This window comes from Laccaria bicolor, genomic scaffold (genome assembly GCF_000143565.1).
Source record: "Laccaria bicolor S238N-H82 LACBIscaffold_20 genomic scaffold, whole genome shotgun sequence".
Taxonomy (NCBI): Eukaryota; Fungi; Basidiomycota; class Agaricomycetes; order Agaricales; family Hydnangiaceae; genus Laccaria; species Laccaria bicolor.
Window position 1 is genome coordinate 373,746 of NW_001889891.1, and position 15,631 is coordinate 389,376.

The 15,631-nt window shown below is 48.5% G+C and overlaps 7 protein-coding genes across 7 annotated transcripts; 4 read left to right on the plus strand and 3 right to left on the minus strand.

The window, feature by feature from the left end:
• Nucleotides 1-132: 132 nt before the first annotated feature.
• LACBIDRAFT_302206 (uncharacterized protein) lies at nucleotides 133-4,054 on the plus strand (the record flags this gene model as incomplete). The annotated part of the gene is made up of 4 exons (XM_001883233.1): nucleotides 133-845; nucleotides 921-1,075; nucleotides 1,137-1,542; nucleotides 1,591-4,054. The coding sequence occupies 4 exons, from the start codon at nucleotides 133-135 to the stop codon at nucleotides 4,052-4,054; spliced, it is 3,738 nt and encodes a 1,245-aa protein (XP_001883268.1).
• A 623-nt stretch (nucleotides 4,055-4,677) lies between these two features.
• On the minus strand, nucleotides 4,678-5,774 carry LACBIDRAFT_329183 (uncharacterized protein; the record flags this gene model as incomplete). Its single annotated transcript, XM_001883333.1, has 3 exons — nucleotides 4,678-5,340; nucleotides 5,391-5,539; nucleotides 5,585-5,774. 3 exons carry the CDS (start codon nucleotides 5,772-5,774, stop codon nucleotides 4,678-4,680), a joined length of 1,002 nt encoding a protein of 333 aa, XP_001883368.1.
• A 572-nt stretch (nucleotides 5,775-6,346) lies between these two features.
• On the plus strand, nucleotides 6,347-6,567 carry LACBIDRAFT_302208 (uncharacterized protein; the record flags this gene model as incomplete). Its single annotated transcript, XM_001883234.1, has 2 exons — nucleotides 6,347-6,412; nucleotides 6,463-6,567. 2 exons carry the CDS (start codon nucleotides 6,347-6,349, stop codon nucleotides 6,565-6,567), a joined length of 171 nt encoding a protein of 56 aa, XP_001883269.1.
• Nucleotides 6,568-8,179: 1,612 nt separating this feature from the next.
• LACBIDRAFT_302209 (uncharacterized protein) lies at nucleotides 8,180-8,767 on the minus strand (the record flags this gene model as incomplete). Its single annotated transcript, XM_001883334.1, has 1 exon — nucleotides 8,180-8,767. One exon carries the CDS (start codon nucleotides 8,765-8,767, stop codon nucleotides 8,180-8,182), a length of 588 nt encoding a protein of 195 aa, XP_001883369.1.
• Nucleotides 8,768-9,711: 944 nt separating this feature from the next.
• LACBIDRAFT_302210 (uncharacterized protein) lies at nucleotides 9,712-10,588 on the minus strand. The gene is made up of 2 exons (XM_001883335.1): nucleotides 10,356-10,588; nucleotides 9,712-10,287 (listed from the first exon to the last, which is right to left on the minus strand). Exons 1-2 carry the CDS (start codon nucleotides 10,374-10,376, stop codon nucleotides 9,748-9,750), a joined length of 561 nt encoding a protein of 186 aa, XP_001883370.1. The 5' UTR covers nucleotides 10,377-10,588; the 3' UTR covers nucleotides 9,712-9,747.
• Nucleotides 10,589-12,014: 1,426 nt separating this feature from the next.
• LACBIDRAFT_302212 (uncharacterized protein) lies at nucleotides 12,015-12,612 on the plus strand (the record flags this gene model as incomplete). The annotated part of the gene is made up of 2 exons (XM_001883235.1): nucleotides 12,015-12,457; nucleotides 12,513-12,612. The coding sequence occupies 2 exons, from the start codon at nucleotides 12,015-12,017 to the stop codon at nucleotides 12,610-12,612; spliced, it is 543 nt and encodes a 180-aa protein (XP_001883270.1).
• Nucleotides 12,613-12,621: 9 nt separating this feature from the next.
• On the plus strand, nucleotides 12,622-14,422 carry LACBIDRAFT_302213 (uncharacterized protein; the record flags this gene model as incomplete). The annotated part of the gene is made up of 2 exons (XM_001883236.1): nucleotides 12,622-12,966; nucleotides 13,019-14,422. The coding sequence occupies 2 exons, from the start codon at nucleotides 12,622-12,624 to the stop codon at nucleotides 14,420-14,422; spliced, it is 1,749 nt and encodes a 582-aa protein (XP_001883271.1).
• Nucleotides 14,423-15,631: the final 1,209 nt, after the last annotated feature.

Consider the following 15,631-nt stretch of genomic DNA (forward strand, 5'->3'; position numbering starts at 1 on the left):
GAGAACAGGCTTCTCCAGGCGTCTTCTTCTGGCCACGTACCCACGAAATAACACGACAGCCACGTTTCCTTTTCTTCTACGGCTTCTTGTTCTTATCGTCCATTCAACTCTGACGACGGCTACACTTCTACTATGTTCTTCAGCTCACGAACATCACGACAGCCTACCCCGGAAGAACCTACACCAAACACAGCTGATATTAACGTCAACATGAGCGCTGGCAGTTCGTCGTCTGGGTCTCCAGACACCTCCCCTATCGATACGCGTGGGGATGTTTCTGAACCACCTTCATCTTCGTCCCCACATCGCAGGTCACGATCGGACTATTCGGAAGGGTACCCTTCATGGCTTCCACGCAGGCCACCACCTCCAGCGCCTGGTTCCACGTTCCATTCGTCTGTTGGGGGTGCACCGTATGACCCTCCGAGCCCAGCTGAGCCATCGTCCTCTGCGCAGGCGGCTATTGTGGGCGGACGTAAGCCCACTCCGCGATCTGTGCGTATCGTCAGTCTTCAAGACTCCTTCATCAATGTTGGGCCGGAGGACTTGGACGCAGATGATCGCAGAGAGCCAACTGACCAAACCCGGGTTGCTCAACCTCATGCTCACACTCGGGCTTGGTCTCGTGGGACGGCAATGCCTGCAGCGATGTTTGCTGCCTCTGGCCTTAACCAGGTGTCGGCCAAGCCTCAACCCAAGTTCAACACCAGGGGACTGCATACAGAGCTCCTCCGGAACCCATCCTCACTTGTGAGGGCTTATTTTTATATATGGCCACTACTTGTGCTTGGGCACATCCCGCTACAGACGTTCTTTGACTTCAATACGGCCTTCATGTTGATTCAGTAAGTACTCCCGTTCTCACCTTCTTGTTTATGCTCCCGGTTCTGATGGAAGCTGACGTTTTCGCCTCCCATCAGAGTATCAAAAATTCCCAACCCCCAGTCGGCCCCAGGAACGGGTAAAAATTGGGCCCTTGCTGCAGCAGCATACATCGCGTGCTGGCTCGCTTGGATATTTGTTGTATGCCTCGTTTATGAACTTGTGTACTCCTTTACGAGGCGGTGGCGCGTCCGTGAGTCCATCCTTCCGATACCTGTCTTCCAATCAAATTCTGATTCTTGATCTTCTCCCAGGCCGCCCGTTGATGGTGCCCATCTATCTCTCTGCGCCCGCGTTCAATTATGCATCCATGACTTCCTACACGACCTTCAGCTTCCTCCATCATATAAGATACACCGCATTTTTCGACGAAGAACATGGGTCGCTTCGTGACGGACTCGCTGAGACCTTCAACTTTTACTCTCAGAATTTGCCTACGGTAGCTCTTCTGCTCCCTCGTGCTGGATTGGCTATGGCCCTTTTATTTTCGTTCTCTTCCTTCAACCAAGATAATGCTGCGTCATTTTCGTTCACGACAAGCAGGAGAGATGCAACGTTCTTCCATCAAGCAGATGGGACACTAACGGCCTATGCTAAGGGAATACTTTATGCTAACGCTGCTTGGACTGCATGGCGGATTTTGGTCCTTGTTACTTCCTGGTGTGTATTTTCGTGCTCATGGAGCCTCAAATTCTGACCCAAATGCAGGCTTGGGCTCTGGATACTCAGTGGATCCGGCTGTGCAGGGCTTTGTGGTCCCCGTGACAAATGGGAAGAAGCGGACGCCGAGAAGATTACAAGGTCCACATACGCTGACAACACCTCTGAGCAGGACGAGCTCCTTCCCTGGCATTGGCGTGAGTGCACGAGACTGAGAATCAACGATGCCTACGAGTTTTGCATGACCGTACATCCTGGGTTACGATGGAGTCGTTCCACCGCTGAACAAAAGCAAAAGCAACCCTCTGGAACTGAGGGGGAGCAAAGGCGCAGCGCGGGTTTTGAAGGACTCGAGAAAGTCTTGGCTGCCGTTGGATTTCCAAGCATTCCTCCGCTCGCAAGACGCGGGGTACTCTCTGACGATCTGTTTGAGAGTCCACAAGACGAGAAAGGCACGGTGTTGTCGGATATCATTCCTGCACCGACCAAGAGGAGCTCGAGAGACCGGATTGTGGGTTCCCCTCCGGGCGTTGGCGCACCACTGATGCAACTTCCCTATCCGTTTACAAAACCTGGTAGCGGACAAGTATCGTCTAAGGATAAAGTTCCATTCCCGCCGACGCCGGTCGGAAGTTTAGGCGGGGGAAGTAGCAAAAAGGCGAAGAAGAAGGGGAGTAAGTCTACAACTGCTACCAATTTGTCTGGAAGCAGTGAAAGCTCGAGCGCAACTACTACCACTGAGGAGGAGGAAGACGAGGAGGAGGACGAGGAGGATGAAGAGGAAGACGATGAATACGAAGAAGAGCCCTCCACAGGACGTGCATCAGGTTCCATGTCTTCACTTGGCCAACCCATCCCGCCTTCGCGTTACCCCTTTAATATCCGTCGGCCAGGTGGGCGTGGAAACAGCATGTCCTCGCACGGAACACGCTCCGGGGGAACACGCTCCATTATGTCGCAGAGCACAGGCAACCGCGAATCCACCGATTCCCCACGTAGCCCCATCAGCTCCAATTCGGAAAGAGGCAGATCAAGCTTGAGCCAGGGAAGCGTAGCTGGGATCCCGATGCCGATACGCCATCCTCATCCACAGCAACAGGTTAGGGGACGTGCAGAGACTGAGCATATTCGCCGTCCTTCAGGAGCAGGATCGACGCCCCCGCCTATTGCCCTTGGAACAGTCGAGTTCCCAAGTGTAAGCAGGAGAAAGAGGGTGGATAGTGGAGTACCAGGCGTCATTGTCAATCCTTCGATAGTGTACGGAGAAGGCCTCAGCGCAGACGACGATGATATACCTCACGACATCGACGTTGTTGGTGATGACGATGACGAGGAAGTCGTTGAGGAAGACGATGAGCAAGGAGAGAGAGAGGACAGAGTTGGTCTCTTAAGCGTCGCATCTAGCCCTCGAACGTCATTACTCGGTCGTCGAACATCCTCTCAACGCCTCTCCCTTCCAGGTTCTGGTAGTGGAAGTCGTGCCAGCTCCAAGTCTCGATCAAGGGCCCATTCAGGAAATTCTAGATCATCGCGCTCACATTCTCGACCTGAATCCCCCACGAGGGTGCTAAGAGAGCGTGCCAGCTCGCTCGGGGTTTCTCTACGCTCACGCGCCAATTCGATCATGCAGAGTGTCGTTGGCGCTGCGTCCATGACATCGCTTGAACTTCCTGGAATGCGGTCTCGCGCCAACTCATCCATGGCCAGGTTAGAGGAAGAGAATACCGGCGTTTATGGATCAAGTGGAGTTGTTCTTGCTGGTGGCAGTGGCAGTAGCGGAAGCGGCAGAGTTAGGCTCTCAGGTCTCGGCGCCGCCCCGGATGCAGAGGACTATTACTCGTCGTCTAATGGGACACATTCGCGAAGTGGGAGTGAGAGTGTGAATGGGGAGAACCATACCTTTGGAATCGCTATGCCATTCATGAGGCCTCAACAACCGACACCTCAGGTTCATGTCGAGGGGGAGGAGGTCCGCAGTCTTGAGGACGACAGCCACGAGGATGAACATGAGACGCAGCTGCCGGAACGCCAACCACGCAGGATCAGCCCACCTTCGAGACTGAGAGAGGAAATTTCAATCTCCAGCCTTGGCAGTGACCAGTTCTACTCTCAGCCTTCTGAAAGGACCGCGAGCCCCGTCGACCCCGGTGCAGCGACACCCTTGCCTTCACAAGAGCCCGAACAGAACCAAGAGTCCCGAGTTGGCATAGACATCCCATGGTCGCAGCGAATGTTGGAGCCTCCAGTGCAGAGGTGGGGCATAGGGCGCGGAGCGGAACGGGAATCAAGCAGTAGCTCTCCGGATATGATCAGCACGGCCGCAGGCAGTTTTGTCACCGCTGCTACGACTTTGGGAGGAGGAAGCACAACGACGGCTACTCCGAGCATTGCTGGTCAGACGGAATCGAGCAGTTGGGAAGCGGCGGGGCATAGAAGGGTCCCAACTGGTGGTATGGTGGAGAGACCTGGAGAAGACATGGGTGCCGGAGGTGATGCATGGCGGATCGTATGATATGAAAAACGGTATGTTGGACGCGTGTTCGGCTCCCCTTGCTCGTTGGTGATTTGCTGGATTTCATTTCATTCATTTCTCAACTCATTCTCAATTCAATTCACTGTCTCTGTTCATCTTTCTCACGACGCAACTTTTGACTTATTAGACATCATTATTGGATTTCGGCCTCTTATGCTCCTCCTCCGCCCTTGTGTTACCCACCTTCACAACCTAAAAACCAACCCCCTAGCGATTACCTTACGACTTCCTCCTTCCTCGCTCGCATCTACACTATTTCACCCCTCGATTGACGATCCATTATTTCATCACATTTGTAACGATTTTTCATACACACTAAGTACTAACAAATTTACATTCACGACCCCCATTCCCCTTATCACCCAGCAAACTATTAATTTGTTATTATCTACGTACCTATCTCACCGTTGACTTGCTTTCTTGATTAGCATTTAGTATATGCTTAGTTACAAAATATGAGAATTCCATTTAAGCATACATGTGTGTCGTACTACATACTTGGGATGAAGTTTCCAAATTCCCTTTTAATTCGATTCCCTGCTACAGTTGGTACAAGCCTAGTTTACACACCCCGGTTTCGACGTTACCCCAATACACCAGCATCATGAATTGCTCTCTTTCTTCGGACTGAAATGCAACACATCAAATCCTTCCCCATAAGTGGCGTCCCAATCGAAATCGCTCCTCTGATTCTCCTCTCCAAATGCCGACAGCATTCCCTTTACTTCCTCTTCGTGTTTCTCATCTTCCGAGCCCAGAACTAACCCAGCCTCAGCCCTCGTTTTTCCCTTCGCGCCTTGGCCATAAATCCTCATCTGCGTAGGATCATTCGCGTCGGGGACCAAGAAGGTGCCGATATGGCGAAATGTCAAGCTGATCCTATTACCGCCCTCGTACGTTTCCCCCGCAGACTTAAGGCTTAGCGGTCGATTATCATGGTTGATACCATGGAGCCACTGTTTATTGGTTTCTGGGCCCATTACGAACATAGAATTGCGTGGCAAGGGGATTTTCTGGGCAGTACGTGGGGTATGTTCCTGAGGAGATGGACTTGAATTTGGGGGGGAGGTTGGACCCTCTGCGGAGTGTTTTAGTTTATGGTCCTTCTTGAGACGCAATGTCATGACGCGCTGAGCACCAAGAGACACATTGACGATGTTGGATCCGCGTACAACGTCGATGGTCTTGTCGGAGTGCTCGGAGATGTAATCTGCCCCAGAGCGGTAGTGTTGAATCAAGACATGGTTCACAGGATGTTTGAGAACCTGCTAGAAAGCTTAGAATGAAGTCGACGTCTTCACATTATATGGCGCACCTTCTGTACGTGATCGCGAATACGCGCGACGGTAGGTGAAAACTGAGAGAGCGGAGGTGATTCGTCTGCTGGGTGTCGGTAGATGGGGAAACTGCCATCTTCAGCGATATCCCCCTCGACAGCTACAAGTCTCGGTACCTCTCCGCCTGCTGGATGTTTGACAATGTAATTGAAAGAAGAATGAAATTATTTACCTCGGTGGTACATGGTTTTCCACCCCACCTCTTCCTTCATCCTATCGAAGGCGACGTCGGCGAGGTCAGTGGGTAGTATGTCCGCCACAAGATGAGAGTCTCCTGCTCCAATTTCATCGCCTACGCCTAGCTCAGGTGCTTTAGGTGCTTTCCGTCCACGAGTATTACTGTTGGCGAAAGATTCTGACATCGTAGCGGAGTGGCAGCAGTGGACGGAGTCATCCTGGCACTTGGGCGACAGCCATAGGTGAGATTAGATTAGATCAAAACACCAGAACTGATCAGATCACAGCGCTCTCCAATCACCTTGTAGACCCATCCTTGGGTACACAAGGACTTCAATATTGAATGGGGACAGTAACGAAATACAAAGTGATTTCTCTGTCGAATTCCCCTCTTTCGACTTCCCACAAAATCCCACTCATCAACTTGAAGTTCTCCTAAAATATGCTACAGGTTGGCTACAGGCAAGGGGGGAGCGGGATTTGAATCTGCCATATGGGGTCGGTTGGTTAGTCCGGCCGGCAGGCTGTTAAATTTTTTTATTTTAAGTACCAATTTCAGGTAATTTATGGGTCGGATGAGCTCAGTGTGCTGTCTGAGGCATTTTGCAAGCTGTCCTCACTTACCAAGTGCAGTACTTATGCTATTCTCACTCGTGAATTGTGATCCAAGAAGCCTGGTATATGATATAGATTGAGGACAATATTTGAGATGATAAAACTGTTATCTGTCCACATTGTGATTGTGGTGAGAGTATAGATGCAGTTGATTGAGGACGAAAGCAAAGTGATTATCTGCAGGCAAAAAGGCTGCGAGACATTGTGGGTAGGTCATTTTCTTTTCATGTCATTTCAGCCTGACCACTGACTATGCAGTACCACTTTTCAAGGGTTGGACTGCCAGTGGATCTTGGTATCAATGACTGGGTTTGTGACCCATGTAAGAGCATGAAGAAAAGCAGAGGAAGGGGTGGCAAATGAAGGATAAGATGGCGGCTGACGTCCCAAAACATGTTACTATTTATAGATTTTACCTATATATGGAAGGTTGTTCCCACGCCTGGTTGGTTAGTCCGGCCATATTGGCCTTACCAAAAAAATCAACATGATATATTAAATTAAAATTGTGCTCCCCCCTTGGCTACAGGTCAGCGGCAGGTACATAGCAATTTCATTCTGACGATGTGCATAAAATCCATTTTTGACGTCCTGCTCTTGGTTACCTGTGTATCAGTGGTTGGGAACAAAATCAGCTTCGAACGGCCTGCCAATTTTGAATCCGAAGTCAGAAGAATGGGCGGTTGAGACCTAACTTCTAGCGCAATTCTAGGACTCAACCTATACCATATGGGATTTTCTTGTTAGGGTGCCATACTCACCGGAGTCTAACAAAAAATAGATCGAATGCTTCCAATCCAAATGCCAGACTTTGTTGAGATTCCCTGGGGATGCCAACGTCAGAGCAACTTCTATGAAATATTGGTACACATTGGCTCACATTGGCTTGGCACCTGAACACCCCCTGACACTTCAGGCGACAGATATGAAGGGCCACATAGGTGTAAACATAGGCACTAAAAACTGGAGAATAGACAAAACCCAGTTCCCCTAACATATTTGCTCTCATTTTCTAAGTTTGGTGATGGAATTGTATATCCAACATATGCATAAAACCAACACTGGACACATGACAAGATAATCTGCACTGAAATACTCTAAAAATAATCACCGTAGCGCGCCTACGGGCGCAAAGCCCGCTACGGCGTTTACATAAAAAGTAACTGTTTTTTTTCTCTTCTTAAAAAGTGATTCTGGGATCCTTTGTTGGCTGCTCGTCGCCGAACCGCTTGTGCGGTTTGCTCCTCACAGCCAACATCCCTTGAGAGCTGCAACCACTGTAGCGGGCCTATGGGCGCGCTCCGGCGATTAGATTAAAAAGAAATGAACTTTTTTAAAAGTGATTTTTGCGATCGTTCTTGCACGGTTCGCCAACGTCGAGGTCCCTCTCTCTGGCTGGACGATGACAAAAGCGATGCAGACGTACAAACAGATGTAAAGTATTCCACCGTGGGAGGCTAGCCCAGGACGATGACGAAAGCAGAATCCAAACATGTGCAAGAGAGCTACAAACAACTGTAACGTTTCCCACGGTGGAGCCCTTGAGGGCTAAGACCCACTACACCGCCAAATGACAGGCATGTGAGAAAAACCTGAGAGTCAAACCCTGTGTGGCATGTTTTCCCACCTGTCAGGCAATAATGATCCGAGTCCACACCAGGATCGAAATCCGACTAATAGCAGGGTGTGCCCAGGTCGATCTTGGCACTACCTGTCTGGGGCAGCTGGGGACCAGCTGGCAGCCCAGCCTACGTAAATTCACTATATTTTCAATATTTCTCCCTGGCCATATTTGTACTAGGTGTTCATGTTCTTATTTAGTCCATAAAATACAAGGGGCAAGGAGGAGGATGATGTTGGCCACATTTTCATAAGCAAGGATTATAAACAGGCTGCATAGTACAAAGGTATAGGGTGTATGGAAGGATGTGAGAAATGAGGCAGCTCCAATTACTACCTGTGTCTGCTCTTCCGTTCAAAAAACATTCCCCCACCCGACCACCCTTTGCGCTGTCCGCCGAATGCGCAACCACAAACAAGGCGCGTCAAAGCGGAGCCTCTGGCTCGTTGAATGAGAGGAGGGTAGCAGAGGGCGGATACCACGTTGAGACGTTGTCTGGAGAGCCAAGCTTGGGTTTGATGATGGTGATAGGCGCGCGTCTACTGCGGCTGCCGCTACGTGGCGCAATGCGAAAGTGAACCTGTCCGGGAGAGTCAGTATTAGCAAGTGGCCACTTGTCGGGGAGGAACTACAAAGGGGCAATGGGCAGGAACAAAAGCCCAGAACAGTGACAGGTGGCGACCGCGCACAGACACACGGGTGGGTAACAAGGACAACCAACGGAACAACATGAGGAGGATTACATGGGGCGCAGACCACTTGGTAGTGGAACACAGATGAAAACAAGAAATAATGAGGGGAGCAAGCAACTGGGCGAGAGGCGGTTGTGGTGGAGAGGAAGGTGAGTTTGGTTCTGGTTGAAGTTTGGAAATAACCAAACATAGGGCGGAGTTTAAACGACTTGGGGAAATTTTGGAGAGTTTCTCGCACGGGCCTTTTCATGTTGAGCTCAGGATTCCGTGTCTTTTCTACCTGTAAGAACTTGGAAGTGCTCAATGTATCATTTTATTATCTTACTATGAATAATTTGTATCTCAAGTACATCATTTTGTCGCCCGAAGAAAATTGGTGGTACAGGTCTTCCTGAGCAGAGTTGAAAACCTGTGGGTCAGGTGTCGAGCCGCTGGCTCTAACATTTACGCCCCAAGCTCCGACACACCTGCCCTCCATGCTGGGGCGACCTCCATCAGTAATCTGTCAAGCGGAGATTCATGCCAGATGCCATCAGCATTTTGAACAAATGGTGGTGTACTTATGTGGGCTGATTTAACAGGATCTCCCAGATCACAACCGAAAGGGGAAGGTGCACGTGACCACGTGACCTGGCGCGTTGCGTCTTTCTCCCTCCGTTCCTCCCCCCCCGCTGCTTTGTCCCCTCCCGAAATTTCGCTTCTGCTTGACCATTATGTATTTACTGTATGTAAAAATACAATTTTTTCCCTAGTCATGGCCTTCCCCCGAGCAAACAAGCAGCCTTGTCCCGAATGGATCTCGCGGCGCGTCCTTGATTAGGGCCTGGGCACCGTCAATCTTTTTATAAAAATACAAAATTGGCAGAGTGTCTCTGATGCACCTGCTGCTACATGTTTATCACTTTTTTTGCTCTTCAGGGGGAAATTTGGATGGTGGTTTGCTGCAAGGGACTGAAAATAAGTCAGATAAGCACACATAAGTCACCATAAGTGCTTATGTGCAATGGATTTAGGTTAAATCGAGTTCAATTTAGTGGATTTAAGGACCCGTGATGCCAACCAGCTCAATTTAAGATGCATTTCCATGAGCTGGCCTATCCCTGCACCCGATTTAAGGGTTTTTCGGCTCAGGGACCTAACCCTCTGCTATATCACATTGGCCGTATGTTTGTGCTGCCCTGGTGCTGCCTTGAATTCATGAAATGCACATGATATTGCAGATAATAATATCTACATGACAGGTAGTATACTGGGGGGGGAAAAGAGAACTTCAAAACTAAACCCAGCCTTCCATTTCCCAAGATTTATGTGAGCACACCACAACATACGTGTGAGAGTGCAGGACTCATGCAGAAGGAGGAGGACCGCGCGGAGAGGTTGGAGTGCAAGGCGGGAATGGCGCGTGGTGGGATGGTGAGGTAGTTTTGGGTGTTGGTTTTTGAAGGGGCGGCAATGTGGGTGCCAGTTGCGACGACGGAAGGGGACAGCTGGAGATGGGTGTAGCAAACTGGTTGCTTGTGAGAGACTTGCCTGTGTTGGGACGGACTGGGTCTGTGGGTTTGGATGGGCTCCAAATACCACATCAGGGTGTTGGTTGTGGCATGGCTGAGTTGGGACAATGTCACTGAGAGGCGACGTCGTGATGAACTTGAATGGCGACTGTTGATGGGAGGGATGTGGGGAGGGACAGATGGGGAGTGTGAGAGTCGGTAACGGTCGCCCTGGTGGTGATAAAGTGTCGTGCGCGCGTGCGTGCGCCGTGCAGTCAATCTAAATCATTGAAAGGATATAATATTGGTATCAGCGTATGCATTGTATCATTGAATTTCAAGACGTACCTTGTAGATCCCCTGCTTCATGGGCCTTCTCTCATGTTCCAGCTAATCCCCACTGCTGGATGTATGTTGTACTGAGCTGTTCCCATTCCAACGCGTGTTTTTGTTTGCAGTTCGCATGCTCGAGCGCACAAACGAAATGGCCTCTTGAAGGCGAGGACGTGATGGGAGCCAAGCTCCACATGGCATAGCGTTGAGCGCGTCACCTGGAGGGGGTTGGCTGCAGCAAAGAGGGGGTTGAGCGATGGAGGCAAGAGAGGCAAGGGATGGAAGTCAGGGTAGGTGAGCTAGAAGAAGATGATTTCTCACGGAAAAAGGAATCCGCTGATGGGCGCAATTTATCGAATTTAACATTCAGTCCCTTAAATCGAGTGAAATAATTGTACTTATGTAGCAGGCATATCTTTTGAAAGTTCCTTTTTCTAGTAAGAAACATGTAATACATCTACAAAGATTGTTTCCAATAAATAAAGATTAAATACCTATAAAACATGTTAAAAACATATAGAAATTTACTTGAAAGATATTTGGTTAATTTGAATTGTCTGTATATGTATCTCAGTATGTTCTACATGTTTTCCAACATATTTTATCAATATTTGACCTTCATTCATTGAAAAGAATCTTTATAGATGTATTACATATTTCTTGGTAGAAAACAGGGAAAAAATAAGGAACTTCCAAAAGATATTTTTAGAGTATTCCAAGACAAATTATCTTGTCATGTGTCCAGTGCAAGTGGGTGACTTTCCATAACTCAAATCTATAAAAATGAATAAATTTGACCCTTATCAGAGTTTGAAAAGAGAACTTCACAGGAGAGTTTATTGGAGTGAATAAACTGTAACGCCAACTGATTAGATTCTATTTGATGTATTTGCTTGCCTTGTACAAACTCACTTCCCTCCCATCTGAGCTGCTCTGAGGTCGTGTAGGCCTGTGGATGGGTTTATTATACTGATTGTTCATCCACCCTGCTGTAAAATTAGACCACACTCTGGGTGAAGCCCAAAAAATCCCAAGTTGAGCTGAACATGGCTGTCGATCAGTGAGTTAGGTGTCAAGAAGGGTGTTTGTAAAGGGAGCAACAGTTTCCGGGAGGGGATTTTGTAGCCATAAGACATTGACACTTCTAATAGACTCTGTAGTGGCTTTGAACTGCAACGAGAGGGAGCAGAATGCCCCAGCCATAGGAGAGTAGTAGGGGATGAGGTAGAGCTGACTAAGCCATGTGGGAAGGAATCGTACCCAGGAAGGAAAGGTGTCCCCTTGGCAGGGTTGATTCCAGTGTTTGAAATCTGTTCGAGGGGTCTGTACCCTCTGAATAGATTAAGGTTTGTAACTGGGTTCCAACCAGGAACTCCATCAAAGTCGAACCCTTACAAGACTCGGCATCCCAGCAAAGGACCCTAGATTTCGTTGATTTATTCAAATCTAGAGAATTTGTGTTATGGAACATCACTAGTGTTGTTGGCGAAACTTCGCCATCTCACCTCGCCACGCCTCGCCACCTGGCGATCGCCAGGTGGCGACCAAAAATTTCCAAAAGGAGGTGGCGAGTCCTGGCGAGTCCCAAAGCAGAATTTCAAATATACGGGGTCAGCGTACGGTAGCAGTACTGTACAATGTAGTCTACATTCCACGAAAACTCCTCCATACTCTATGTCAGCCAATACCCGCGGTGGTCGTGCCAGGGATGAATTTATACACAAGCATTTCAATGGAAGGAGAGACCCAAACAAAAAGGCCAAGCGATGGCTAATGACGTGCAAGTACTGCCCCAGTGACGTGGCAAAGGAGATCGTCCACCGTGATTCACGCTGCTTGAAGCACATTGGAAAAACAAACGGAGAGGACAGTTGCAAAAACGTACCTGCAGAGGTCCGGTTGGAGGCAGCGTGCTTGTTGATGAGGAAGGGCGGAATTGAGGAGATCCAGGTTTCAGATGGGGAAAGTGATGTGGTAGAGATCGTGGACAGATCTGCTGAGAAGAAGAAGAAGGTTAATTCGGGAGAGGCAGTGGCAGTGAAACACCCAATTGAGGCATTTCTTGATTGGTCAATGAGTGTTGAGGAGATGGATAAAGCTAATCTACGCATGCTGAGGTGTGTAGCCTTTATTTTTCTACATTTAATGTAACGATAAACATAATACTCATAGGTTTTTTGTACATGGAAACATTCCTTTTTCTGTGGCTGAAAACCCATTCTTCCTGAGATGGTTGCAATGCTTACGGCTGTCTTATTCCCCTGCATCTTGATATACCCTGATGGAGCGACTTCTCCCGGCCGAAGAAGCACGCGCATTTGCTGAGGATGTTCAGTGGCTGGAGGGACGGAATAATCTCACGTACTTGATGGATGGATGGGATGACAGTCAGCGACGCAGCATCTACGGATGTATGATAGCAGAGGTGTCAGAGTTCCCCGTGGTTCTTGGATTAGAAGAACTTACTGGCATCCGGGGGACCACAGATAATCTCGTCAAAGTTGCCAATAAGGCCATTGCAAAGAAGAGCCTTGACCCAAAGGCAATCATTGCGGTTTGTACGGATAACCCAACCATGATGCTTGCCTTTCGTCGAAAATGGACAAATCAGCACTCCTGGATTCTCGTGAGTCTATTTACTTTATTTTCAATTGGATTCTCAGGGAATTTTATTTTAGGCCATTCACTGCTTCATGCACAGTATCAACACAATTATTGGTAAAATCGTGAGCTACCCCTCGGTCAAAAAAACAATTACTTCGAATTCACAGATCGTTTCCTTCTTCAATTCATCACACTACTGGGGAGGACAACTCGAGAAAATTTGCAAGGAGAATGGGGTAACCCGTGGTCTAAAAACAAACACAGAATCCCGCTTCTACGCCCTTATTCTCCAAGCCCTGAGTGTCCGTGAACACAAGATTTCCTTGATGACTCTGTGTGTGCAAGACGATGCACAGCAGTCTCAGGGCGGCCTAACCGCAGTCTCAAAGGATGTTCTCGCCACAATTTTTGATGTCCAGCGGTGGCAACTAACTGACCAGCTGATCCGTGTCTGCAAGCCTTTAGTGGACATTATCGGCGATGTTGAATCTCGAGATGCGTCACTCGCCAATTGTATGCTCCAACTGATCTGGGCTCATCGACAAATCAAGAAATTACCTCACATTCCCGGAGACGATTCACACTTTCTGCGACACGCTCAAAAAATTGTGAATGCCCAGTTTCATGAAATGAACACCGACATTCATTGGCTTACCCTTTTTCTCCATCCTCTTTGCCGCAAACTCGCAATCTCTAACTCACCCCACTCTCGAAAACTCGATGATGCTTATAAAATCTCACTTGGGATTGTGTTACACTGGGGATGGACTAAGGAGATGGTGACGAAATTGGCTGCCGATGTCAAGGCTTATTTTCACGCACAGGCGCCATTTCAGGGTGGGAAGGGTGACAGGAGAGACTGGTGGAAATCCCTCTTGGTAAACGTCACATATCACCCTCTCAAAGCCATGGCCGTCAAATTGTTTAGTATTGTTCCCCATGCAGCAGAGGTCAAGCAGTTTTTTTCCAATCTAGGTGGTGTTCAGAGCGTCAAGCGCTCACGTCTCACGGTTTCTCATATGGAAACATTGGGAATGCTTTGGAACCATTACACACGTCAACTTCACGAGGCCGCACTCGCCGCCGGAAAATCAATGTGTCGCAAACATGCTCATATGCACACCCAACCCGATGGTGGAATAGATGTAGGGCAGGCAGAAGATTTGGTAAAGGCATTCAATTGGACCCCACTCCCACCTAATTTCAATGCCAACCTCGAGGGCCTTGAAGAGTCGACCGAAGAAGAGCTTGACGAGGAATTGGAAAAGATTGGATCACTTACACCAATGGGGGAGGGAGATGGACTTGACACGACAATTCCCATGGAAGAGGTTTTTGATACCTCCCATCTCGACAGCATCCGGGCAGGCAACGCACCACTCGCTATCGACGAGGAACTCAATCTACACATTGAAAATGCAGGTCCCCGTGATAAATGGGATGCTGCTTCGTTAATGCGATCCCTTGGTGTTAGCTAGAGTTCTATAGTTTTTTTTATTTTGTTGTAAATAACTCAGAACTATGATCCCTTGGTGTTAGTTAGAGTTCTGTAGTACTTTTATTTTGTTCTAAGCGACTCAGATCTCATAGAAATTGATTTTTTGCATCTCGCCAATCTCGCCACCATTCGCCAGGTTCCCATGCCAGCCGCCTCGCCACGCCGGCGAATGGCGAATGCTTTGGGAGGTTTTGCCATCAACACTAAAAGTCACCCAGTTACAATTAAAAAAAGGATCAGATCCACAAAAAATGTCAGAATTGGAAAGTTTGGCGGTGTATGTGGCGATCTGTGTGGCGGAATGTTTGGCGGCTACATCGGTCCAAATCACCGGAGCACTATGCATTCCTCCCTCCTCCCTGCCTACTTTTTTGATCCATTCCATTCCATTGGGACAGTGCCCTATGCCGGAACTAGGTCTCCTAGTCCCGACATGCAGGGGTAATATAGCGGCGGTGGCTGAATAGGGTAGTTTAAGTGGTAGTAAAGTACGATGTGTTGTTGTATTGTAGGTTAGGCGAATGAGAGTGTGATGTAAGAGAGAATGAGGAAAAGAAAAAGAAGAAGAGGGAGAAAGAGAGAAAGGGGAGGAGGGAGTACAAGGTGGAGGCGGCAGGGAGGGAGGTTATACCCAGGGGGAGGCGGGTGAGAAGAGGGTGCTGAGTAGGAAGACAAAGGTGGCATTGCCTGGGTTGGATGAGTTTCATGTGGCGAGGGCGAAGACGACAGCTACGCCTTCAAAGGAGGTCCCTGTTATCCCGCCTGAGACGATATCACAGGTGGAGGCTATGGCGTCGCTGTACGACATGACATGCATCACACTGCGCAGACCAATTAGCAATTACTTGAACATATCATGTGCCTATGTCACGTTTTCGGCCATACAGATCACCACACAGATCGCCATACATGATCGCCATACTTTCCAATGCTGACATGCCCTCCAGATCCAAAAAATGATTGAATAAATATGATCTAAATTCATATTTAGAATTTGCTGAACTTCCTGGGCCAAGATTTTGGTGTATTCTAAGTAAATATGAGTAAATGATCATATTTAATTGTTCATTTTTTGGATCTGATCCCTTTTTTTATTGTAAGTTTGTTTTATGCATATGATGGATGTACAATTCCATCACCAAACTTAGAAATTGAGGGTAAATATACCAGGACAAAAGGGATTTAGCGT

What these genes read in the sequence shown, in the direction of transcription:
- LACBIDRAFT_302210 (XM_001883335.1), bottom strand. Translation starts at nt 10,376, where the DNA reads ATGAAGCAGGGGATCTACAAG. An exon ending in TGAAGCAGGGGATCTACAAG is followed by an intron (nt 10,288 to 10,355) that starts GTACGTCTTGAA and finishes TCAATGATTTAG; the next exon opens with ATTGACTGCACGGCGCACGC.